Source organism: Labeo rohita, unplaced genomic scaffold (assembly GCF_022985175.1).
Source record: "Labeo rohita strain BAU-BD-2019 unplaced genomic scaffold, IGBB_LRoh.1.0 scaffold_1319, whole genome shotgun sequence".
Lineage (NCBI taxonomy): Eukaryota > Metazoa > Chordata > Actinopteri > Cypriniformes > Cyprinidae > Labeo > Labeo rohita.
Window position 1 is genome coordinate 1 of NW_026127471.1, and position 11,434 is coordinate 11,434.

Below are 11,434 nucleotides of genomic sequence, written 5' to 3' on the forward strand. Positions count from 1 at the left end.
ATCATGTCAGATGAAGTCACGACGACGACAGTGATGAAAGAGCAACAGAGAAACACAGAATTGTTGGAGTCCCTAGGAATCATCCAATCAAAAATCATTAAAACTACAGAGAAACCAGAAAAATGCAAACAAAGTTCTTGTTCTGTAATGGGGATTGTTGAATCAAAACTTAATGATTTGAAGGGAAGAGAGTAGAGGGGAAAAAAAGCAGAGTAATAAAGAAAAGCAAGCAGAGAAAGAAGTGGTACATAACAAATGAAACAACTGTAGATCAGTCAGAAAAAGCTGTAGTGTGCAATTTTTACAGGATATGGATGGAAAAATGTTTTGAGTAGCAAAATGAGCAAACTGAGGCTGAGGAACCATGGGAAGTGACAACAGAACAACACCATCTAAAGGAGGAACAGAGAGAAGCAAAAACTGCACATGAGATGACAAATAAGGAAGCAAATGGAATGATCAAGTGTGGGAAAAGATGACACAGATAATGTGTTAAAGTATAAAGTAAAGGAGAACACACATTTAAAATCAAAAGGCACTAAGAAGAGGGAAAGTCTAAACACAGCACCTAAAATGCAAGAAGACGAGCATATATATGAAGTATCTGATGTTGTGCTCACTAGTTCTGGTGAACAATTATGAAACAGAATGTATTAAAGAACAACTCAAGCAACTGGACAACGTCACACTTCATATTGCTGTTACAGGATCTACTGGAGCAGGGAAGTCCACCTTCATCAATGCAATATGAGGTTTTAAACCGGACGATGTCAGTGCAGCTCCCACAGGGGTGACTGAGACGACAATGACATCAACGGTGTACCCACATCCTACAATGCCCAATGTAAAATTATGGGATCTCCCAGGGACTGGAAGCCCCAAATTTAAAGCCAAAAACTATCTAAAGGAGGTGAAACTTGACACCTTTGACTTTATCATCATAATCTCCTCAGAGGGATTCAAAGAAAACGATATCATGCTGGCTCAAGCGATTAAAGATTCCGCTCAAAGATTGACAATGACATTCAAGCGGAATTTCAATGGAGAGACTTTGATGAGCAGAAAGTTCTCTCACAAATTCGTGAGGACTGCTATATAAACCTCAAGGATATGGATAACACAGAAATTTCCCTGATTCTCCTGATTTTCCTCCTTTGAATTGCACAAATATGATTTTCAAACCCTCGTTGACACACTGGAGAAGCAGCTTATTGCTCACAAGAGCAAAACTCATCCAGGATTCTGGAGGAGAAGATCGGAATGTTTATGAAGCAAACCTGGTCGGCAGCCGTCGCTTCTGGTTCCATTGCTGTGGCTCCAGTGCCTGGTCTTTCCATAGCTTGTGATGCTGCCATTTTGCTGGCTTTCTTCACCAAGTGTTACTATGGCTTACATTTGGCCTGGATGATGAATCAATAGATAAACTGTCAGTGAGGGTCAACAATCCACCCCTAAAATCTGTAAGAAAGTCACCTCTAGTGATCGCTGATGGGCAAAAGAAACTCAGTAATAAGGAGCTGTCTGCACTGACAAGTAAGGAAGCAGCTGTTAAATTTGCATGGAGCATGGTTCCTGTTGTAGGGAGTAAAAAAACAGCAGAAATGTCTTACTCTGCAACACTGGGCCTTCTGCGAGCAGGAGTTCAGGATCTCGCTGATACAGCCAAAGAAGTGCTGAAAGTGGCAGGTCTGACTGATGTCTATTAAAATAATTTACAGTGAAATGGCCAGTCATCAAACTGATCATTGATAATTTTGGTAACACCATATTTGCCAGTTACTGCCAACAGTCACAATCAGTCATAACTTACACTTTTGAATTGAACTTTAAACTCAGGTAAACTGTTTAGATACATTTGTGTACCTAAGGATAAAAGATAAAAAGACTAAGGATAAAAAGAGCACTTGGGGTGGGACCCATGTAGTACAAATATGTAATGTATATATAGAAATCATAGAAATTCCATATGTTTAGACCTTTTCTGTGCTGACCGTTCTGACATTTTTCTCATTTACCTATAAAGTATAATAGCTAATCATTGTAACAGGTAATTATTTTAAATGCTTATTCTCATTATTCTATTGTTTGGCGTGGCCTAATTATTAATACAAATTTCTTTTTTCTTTTTTTTACATTCAGTACAAAGAGATGTTTTGTTTATCTACACTAGAGCTTCAAAGGTAAGCATAAAAATCCATAAAAGAAGCATAGAAAAAGAAAGAGCATAAAAAAAGACTAATGGACAGGCTAATTACAAAGTAAACAACTCCTTCACTTGAACTCTCACCACTTTTTGTCACATCTGAATTGAAATGAATTTGATTATGACTTGAAATGATTGTGAATGAGGCGATGATCTCAAGTTGTGTTATAGTGAACTAGGGCTTAGTTCTTTGTCCATTCTTGTCTGTTATTTGGTTGCTTTGTGGGTTCTTTCTAGCACCCCTAAGGGTGGTATTTTTGTTTTGTAAATAAATAAGAATTGCTGCAAATTGATCTTTGCCTCAGCTGTTTCTTGCGCCTGCAACCAACCTGCTGACATTAATATTCTGAAGTAATGAAAATTTGTTGAAAAACCTTAAAAATGTTTGTCTCTTTCTTTTTTTTCTTTCTTTTTTTTTAATTGTACTTCAATATATACATGAAAAATATGATGCCATTGGTCGTCATAGCAATAGGTCATTAGTTCAAACCTGTTCAGGAGCAGGCTTATTTCACAGAAATAGGATTAGTTTGTATCATTTTACAGGCACAATTTGTAAGTTATATATTCAAAACAAACAAAGAACCAAAGGCGTAGTTTGATGACACTGTGATAGGTAGGCCCTGTACCAAATGGAACACTTCATGTGCACTTGCGGTCTTACAGACTTACAGTGGCCGCCGTGTGTGCATGTCCGTTAAATCTGTAGGGTGTCCCATTCGTCATTTTAGTGTTCAGAAGAGTGCCCCCTTTGCGGCTGTTATGCGCCCTCAAACACTTCATGTGCACTTGCGGCCTTACGGACTTACAATATCCGCCGTGTGCGCGTGTCCGTTAAATCTATAGGGTTTGATACATACATCTGCCAAGCCTGCACTGGTTCGAGCTCCGCAGTCAAAACCCGTCAGTCTTCTACCCAACAGACTTCTACCCGACAGTCAAAGCGACATTACGTCACGAAAGTGCGGACTCAGAGGAGGACCGCGAGGGTTTAGGGTGCCATTTGGGACAGGGCCATAGAGTTGTTGTCTTCATCCCCACAGCTGATCCCACAATCCAACAGGACTTGGGCAGAAATCATGTCCATGGATGAGGTAATGTATTGAAGACTTGTTAAGGTCACTGTAGTATGAAGCAGGGTGGTGCTTAAAGTCGTGGAACTGAAACGAAGATGCTGGAGCAATTGCTAATGTAGCGTCTGGACCAATCAGACATACATTAATTGTTACATTTAACAAATAGTCTGTAAACCCAACAAGCCAGCTATATGCTGGAGCTCTGGAGACAACCCCCCAAAGCAACTAACACCCAAAAGGGCTCAGTTGCCAGGACAACGATCTGATAAGAGGTTTTATTGGCCAGAGGAATTCACATATTCCCATGCTACATTTGCCATAGGAAAGACACAATGCCTATAGAAATAGACTCTTTCCTATTCATTCACAGACAAACCTTTCTTTGACCTTCCTATCACACATAGCCCAGGTCATTGTGTACAGTATTACTGCATTGTATTTTAATTGTGTCTGTTGTATTTGTCTTTCTACTGTTTTATGCACGCGTTATGATAGATGACTAGTTGTATAACCCACCTATGTCATGTTTGGTTTCTTTGAATTCGTATGTTGATGATCTAAAAGATGGTGTAAATTAGATGTTGATACCTGTGCAACATATTAGTGTTTTAAGAAACCTTAGTAGTTTTTGCATCAACACCCAATCGAATTACATATGCAAAATACCATGCTCGCAGACAAAGAGTCGTAAACTTTCCCTCCAAAGGCGAAAGTTACCATTGGTTCATGGACCTCCTGGAGGCACAGCCTCCAGAGAGTTTAAAGGCATCAAACGATTGATCGCCTCCCTCTCTCTTCACTGTCTTCTTTGTCTGCAACGTCTTCTGATTGCTGCCCGTGTGGAGGAACCCACGGGGAGCCTGAGCCGGCACAGGGCGTGCCCGGCGGGCCCGACAGGCCCCAACATACAGAGCTGTGGCTCTCAACCACAAAGAGCCAGACATTTCCACTCAACCCTGGAATTCATCTTCATGACTCGCCTCAGTCAGTCAGTGGTTCTTTTAGAAGCTAAGAAGATGAGCTAGAACTCTTCAGGACTTCCCTAAGCACGCGCCAGGCCTTGCGGCCTTGTCTTTCCATTCCCCAAGGATCACAGGACTTCAGCTGGGTCCCTCTCAGCTTTTGGTTCTTCTTCACTTTTCACATGGGAAGAAACTCCCAGTCACCATCGAGTCAGAACATCTTTGGAATTCATCACTCTTCAGACCCGGAAGAACGTGATTACAATTCCAAAACCACCATTGCTCCAAACCATCAAGACTTTCACCCGAGACTGCATTTGGACACTTGTTCAATGACCAAGGCAATGCAAGTATCGTACATTTAACTAAACAAACAGAGGTTTAGTATAAGCTGTAGACAGCACTGATGGTTTCACTCAGGTGGCTAACTGACTCTTTTCATAGCTTCATTTCCTTGTCTCTCTCTAACTGCTTCTCACTGACCATTCCCCCATGTATGAGTGATTTTATGTTTGTTTGTTTAGATTAGTTATGTGTTAGTCCTTTGTTAATAAAACTCCTGTGCACAAATTACATGAGTTTTGATTCTGATTCTGCTATGCAAATTAATGTCCCTTTACGATTCCGATTCAAGCTACGTGATCTAATGCAATGGTACTTTAAGAAAGTTATTTCCTGTGGCCAAGAAAATATCATTTCTTAGAGTTGATATAAAGATTATACTGAATGTTCGCTGGGCGAACAGATTAGTTGATGGAAAAGTAATTCTGCTACAGTTACTACTGGCAGCTGATATAAATAATTGTAATTAATCATAATTAATTGTAATTATTTATACACATTTCCCTTTGAGCTACATCGCGACACTAACGAATGACGAACGTGAAACACGGCTTGAAAGCACCAAAGCTTTTATCAAAGCCATTAGAAGACAAGCCTTCAACCATTAGCCGAAAAAGTGTAACGGCTAATGCTAACGCTTCTGTTCTGGGAGTACGTGGACTACTTTTTAGTTTACAACAAAAAAATGTCACTGACTTTTTGCGACAGGTGGAATTCAGCTTCGGACTTCTCCTTCATTCCTATGATATCCGTAAACTGTGACTAAAATTTAATGACGTCAAGGCTGTAATTTGATTGGTTATTAAGGGACACATGATCCAAATCATCTCCCTAGTAAGACAATCTCTGGCTTTTATTGTGCCACAGTCGACCGCTTCTGCTTTTTCCGGTCATGCTTATGTAGAAAAAAGCATTGCTGTTTTATCACACTAGATACATTTGATTGAGTTGAACGTTCTGTTGTAATGCTACTCTGTGTGTTCGTCACTTGTCTAAAATGTATATTTTTCTCCATATACTGGACTTAAATGCTGCCCCTGATTTTGAATGTCCAAAATGCAGTTTAAATGCAGCTTTAAAGGGCTCTAAATGATCCAAGCTGGGGAAGAAGGGAGTTATCTAGCAAAACAACCCATTGTATATTATTTATATTCATATTTATACGTTTATACAAGCTACTCTGTAGTTACCAACGCCGCTGAGAGGCTAAAACGGGAACTCAATGCATTTGCGACGCAACAATAAAACATTGGTGAGGCAAAAATTCTTTGTTGTTCTTCTTTATTGCACAGACTGATGGTATCAAGTTTTGTTGTATAAGCTGTATTTTGGTGTATTATGTTGATCAACAAAGAATACATCGTCCCTGCTCACCCCCTCTCCCTGCCATCTCTAATTGAACAGGTGATTAATATTGCCAATTCCACATAACCCATGACTCTCCACCCTGAACACGTGACATACACGTGGCAAAACACGTTAACTCTTTCATGTCCACTACAATACAATTCATATATATTTTAACCTCAAACGCTTGTCTTGTCTCATCTCCCTGAACTCTGTTTTTTTCTGGTTTGTGACAGTTAGGGTATGTCTAAAAACTCCCATCTCATTTTCTCCTCCAACTTCAAAACTGTTTGATCTTCTTTGCATGTTTACTTTATAAACACTGGTTCGGTACTTCTGCAGTGATGTAGGATGATTTTAAAGTTGGAGGAGAAAATGAGATGGGAGTTTTTCTACATACCCTAACTGTCATGTACCAGTAAAAACAGAGACCCTTCTTCCTCGGCTGGGATCGTCTAGAACCCTTTGAAGCTGCATTTCAACTACATTTTGGATGTTCAAAATCAGGGGCACCACTGAAGTCCAGTACATGGAGAAAAATCCTGAAATGTTTTCCTCGAAAAAAAAAAAAAATTGTTCTGGAAGTGAACTTCTCCTTTAATTTGAGAAGTGAGCTTTAATGTGGGTAGCTATGCACAGTCAGTTATGTCTTAAGGCATTTAGAAACTTTAATTCCTCCTGTCATGTATAGCAAATCTGCTTCAAAATTAAATTAATTGCTAATAATCTTGACACTGAATAATGCAAATCCTGTACAAATACTAGAAACAGTGAAAGACAATTGGGAATCATTTTATACATTTCTTTTATCTATTAAAAATTTAATGTAATTTTGCTCAGTTTTCTTGATCTTAATTATATGATCTTATTACTTTGCTATCTTGCCGCCTGTCAATCATTGTATTGCTGATTATGGTTTCGAGTATTAATATACCTGCCCTTTCCAAAGTACATGTCAACACAGAGAAATCTCAGACATTCTTAATAAAATCAGCAAACTTGTTTGAAGAACTGAATTAACCAAAATCAGTTATCACGATTTAATTTTCTGGCATCTGTCAAAGAGTCTTAGATGTAAGCAAGATATGAAGAATGGACCGCAAGACGCTGATGTAGTGTGCTGTGTTGGGGCATGGCATCTGGATCCTGACACTCCTGGTTGGTGTCATGGTGTGGATACTCACAGTAGCGTGTTTAGGCACCATGCAAACCATGCAATTCCCCCATGGCTTTTGTATGAGTGTATGGTTTTTGACTTTGATTGCTGGCCATGTGCTCTTGTCCATTGTTCACTGTGAGCAAATGATCTGGGCATTTGTTTTATCACCATTTGATTTTGTCTAGTCTTGTATGGTGTTTTGTGAGAGCCTTCTGTCATGCTTGTTTCTATAGGTGCGTTCACGCAATATCAGAATTCCCGTAATTACCAGATTCCAATTTGCAAAAAGCGTTCACGTCCTTGTAGAACTCGTAATTACAACTTGTGAACTTGGAGTCTTCTGAGAGCTACGACTTGTACCACAGACTGCTGTACCACCTGACCAACGTAGGCTCTGTTTAGGCGTTGATAGTGTTTCCAAAGAAAACCATAATTCCAAGTCTGAGGATGTGAACAGCTCTGAGTAGAACATCACATATTGTCATCTCGAAATTACGGAAATTACAGTATGGCATGAATGCAGCAAATGTGCCATGTGTCTTACTGATATCTTGTTATTAGTTAACTGACCCCACCTGCTCTCCCTCATTTCCCTCTTTGTGTCTTTGCCATTTATTTCTGTGTTCTCAATCTCTTGCCAGATTGTCATCAAATGTCACCAGTCATGTCCAGCTCTTCTCTCTTTCTCTTCTGGTCGATCAATTGTTTTGTTTTTTGTTTTTTGTTTTGAGCCTGTAAATGAAAATATGGTGCATCTCTGTGATTGGGTCTCACTCACCTCTAAACCTAACAAATAAAGAATAAACATTAAAATGAAAAAAAAAAAAACTTAACCAGGGTTTTAGTTAAATAGACCTAGTGAAATTATATCTGAAATAAATCCACATGTATCATCACCAGTCATAGATATCTGAAAAACTGTTTTAAAAAAATAATAAAAATCAAAGCACTAACTACTCTAACAATCTTCACTCTCAGTGGACACTCTCTGATGCACTTAGAGCAGTCTGCCATTGTGATCACAGGAAGAACTCCACACACACAGAGACAGTGCGAATCTTCAAAATTGAATACTAAACTCACATATCGATACTGAAAATGGGTAAGAAAAAAAAGAAGAGGAAATAGTATATGTCTGGCATGAAAAATAACTCCTTGTAAGGTAATCATGGAAAAATACTAGAGCATGTGCAAGACAGACGTACAAACAAAAAACAATTGTGGTTATGGTCTCACTTACCCATCTCTATTGTGACTAAAGATAAAAGGAAGTGAATAGTGAATAGTGAATAGTGAAAAAAACCGAGAGGGAGAAAAACGAGAGGGAGGGCTGTATGGGCCTCTACTTTATGTTAATTTGTATTATTTGACTGGTGGAGGCAGGGAAGCACCTCCTTTGATGCTCTTTTTGGGGTCAAAAAGAATCACCTGCAGAGAGAAAGCATTATTATTTTTGAAGTGTTACAACAGTTACAGAAATTGACTGTAGTTCAAACAAAAGGTTTAAGGTAGGTTAAAAATGCACCTTACAGATAATATAGCTAGAATATATCAACAAAATGTTCTATTTTTACATGTAGGCTCATTTATGTGAGGCAGAACTACAACTACAGAACTCTTAACTTAGAGCAGCTTTGTTATGAGTTATTGTTAATCTCTATTGACAATTTAATAGGTGCACACAAATAGCCTATTGTCTCAAGAAGTCTACAACAGTATTAGCTTATAGTTTAGTTTCTTTTACATTACAAGGTAAAAGTGCATTGTGATGTGATATGGTTGGCTTAATGTTGCAGTCTGTACATCTGTCAGACGTTCAGTTTTGACAAAATTCAGCATTAAACATTTAACATAATGGTATAAAATAGGTTTGAACTGTTAAAATGATGAAGAGAACACACACCATAGTTTTATTTAATCTGCACTGATGTATCAGCAGAATTGATACAATGTATAAAAACAAAAAAGTTAATCAAAGTTGTCCTAAGACAAGAATGGGCATTGTTTTGGTTTAAGGACAACTTTGACGAAAGGTTTTGATCCACTTCAAATGTTGACGACCTTACTGTGTATCAAAGAGCTCTGAACTTATGTCACCATTTTTTACTCTGAGGATCGTGGTGAATAACAGGAATGATTAGCATTCATGATTAGTGATCCATTAATGGATAAATGAATGTTTAATGTATATCTATAACTTTTGCAGTTTAAAACATGGAAAGTCAAGACCCTGCTGTTGTTGAGGCAGTAAAGGCATCAGGCGAGTCCAACCTAGAAAGAGCTACCGCAAAGGCTAAAGAAACATTTGATCAGTTAATGAATGTCTCACTTAACATCGCTGTGACTGGAAAGACAGGATCTGGGAAATCCTCCTTTGTAAATGCACTTAGAGGTCTAAATGATGACGATGATGAAGCAGCACCTACTGGAGTCATAGAAACTACAGAAGAGGTCATTATGTATGAGCGTCCTGAAATGCCAAATGTGAAAATCTGGGACCTGCCTGGAATAGGAAGTCCAAACTTTAAAGCAAATAAATACCTCAAAGATGTCAAATTTGACACCTATGATTTCTTCATTATCCTCAATTCAGAGAGGTTCATGCAGAATGACATAATGCTGGCTAAAGAAGTAAGAAAACGGAAAAAAAACTTCTACTTTGTTCGTTCCAAGATTGACAGCGACATTTTTGCAGAACAAAGGAAAAGAGGATTTGATGAAAAGGAAGTTCTTTCAAGAATAAGAGGAGACTGCCAGAAAAACTTGAAAGAATTGGGAGACCCCAAAGTTTTCTTGATATCATCTTTTGAATTGGACAAATATGATTTTGAAATGCTTCAAAACACACTTGTCGAAGAACTTCCAATCCATAAGAAATCTGCTCTTCTACAAGCCTGGCCAGTGTGCTCTGCTGAATGCCTTGAAAAAAAGATCAGGTTCTTTGAACGTCAGATCTGGGCTGTATGTCTCGCCTCTGCTGGTATAGCAATCATCCCTGTGCCTGGTCTATCAGCAGCATGTGATGCAAGCATGGTTTCGCTTTTCTTTACAAGGTGCTTCTATGCATTTGGCTTGGATGATAGATCACTGTCAAGGCTTTCAGAAAAAGTGAACAAGCCTTTGCAGGAATATCGAGCCAAATCAAAGTTTATTGAGGCATTTCTAGAAAAAATAATGAGTAAACCACACGCCTGTGCTTCATTCACTGCCCTGACTATTTCTGAGTTACTTTTGAGTCTTTTTCCAGGTGTGGGCAGTGTTGCTGCTGCAGGATTGTCTTTTGCTACTACTCAGTACCTCTTGAGACAAGGATTAAGTGAAATGGCAAATATTGCTCGAAAAATCAGAAAAGAAGCTGAGCTGGATGCAGTCTTATAACTCCTACCAAGTCTGAACTTGTGTTTTTAAAATGTATGTTGTCTTACATTGCTTTTGTTTACTGATTTATTTCCAATGTACATTTTCTGTCTGGGCCATGGACTAAAGGTTCATGAGACACTATTTTTTTAGATTATGTGCTGACAATGTCTATAGAAAGGAGACTACTATATGTCTTCATAGTGTTAAGAGAAAAGATGTTAAAGTGCATGTAAATTCTAAACATGAATTTGATCACCTCAGTTATTTGACAGATTTATTTCTCACTGTGTTTTTTTAGCTGATTTTTACCATGTGCAATATGTTATAATAAAAATGTTCAAGTAGTATTTATGGGCTTTTTGTGAAAAAAAAAAAATGGTATGAACATTATCAACCCATTCTCACTCCCAATGCTTAAAAAACTGAAGAGTTATCATACTTATGTAATACTGTCATAAGAGTATACCTAAGACACCAAAACATAACATGCTACTTACATCACCCTGCTCCATCTGGGTGATGCACTTTTCCTCTCTGGTGCAACTGCCATTTTGTGGTTATATATTTTTCAAAGCACATTTGTATGTTGTCATAAATAGAATGGAATACACTGGTCCTTTATTAGCATGTCAATACAGGAGAATATGCAAAATGCTGACTATAAAGCTTCAACAAAACATTTATTGCCTAATTTTTGGCAGTGAAACCCATTATAAGGAAAGAAGAAAACTGGAAAAATGCATTCAAGGTAAACCCCAACCACTTTCAGACAATAAAGTCTCCATTGTACAGTACTTCAGTATGTTAACACAAATAGAGCATAGATCATTATTGACGAAGTTACCACAGTATGGAGAACAGAAAATCCTGGACAGATGACCAGTCCATCAGAGTAGTCTGAAAAAGTGACTATTATAATAGGACATCATTCGATAATTAACAGCTCTTTTGTTTAATTTGTTTAATTTCCATTAATTTCCATTTA

The 11,434-nt window shown here is 38.2% G+C and overlaps 1 protein-coding gene and 1 pseudogene across 1 annotated transcript; both read left to right on the forward strand.

The window, feature by feature from the left end:
• Positions 1-595: 595 nt before the first annotated feature.
• Positions 596-1,784, forward strand: LOC127158052 (interferon-inducible GTPase 5-like; annotated as a pseudogene).
• A 6,686-nt stretch (positions 1,785-8,470) lies between these two features.
• LOC127158054 (interferon-inducible GTPase 5-like) lies at positions 8,471-10,467 on the forward strand. The gene is made up of 2 exons (XM_051101194.1): positions 8,471-8,597; positions 9,296-10,467. The coding sequence occupies exon 2, from the start codon at positions 9,304-9,306 to the stop codon at positions 10,465-10,467; it is 1,164 nt and encodes a 387-aa protein (XP_050957151.1). The 5' UTR covers positions 8,471-8,597; positions 9,296-9,303.
• Positions 10,468-11,434: the final 967 nt, after the last annotated feature.

Bases quoted from the DNA above. Each gene is read 5' to 3' on its own strand.
- LOC127158054 (XM_051101194.1), top strand. From the start codon at position 9,304: ATGGAAAGTCAAGACCCTGCTGTTGTTGAGGCAGTAAAGGCATCAGGC.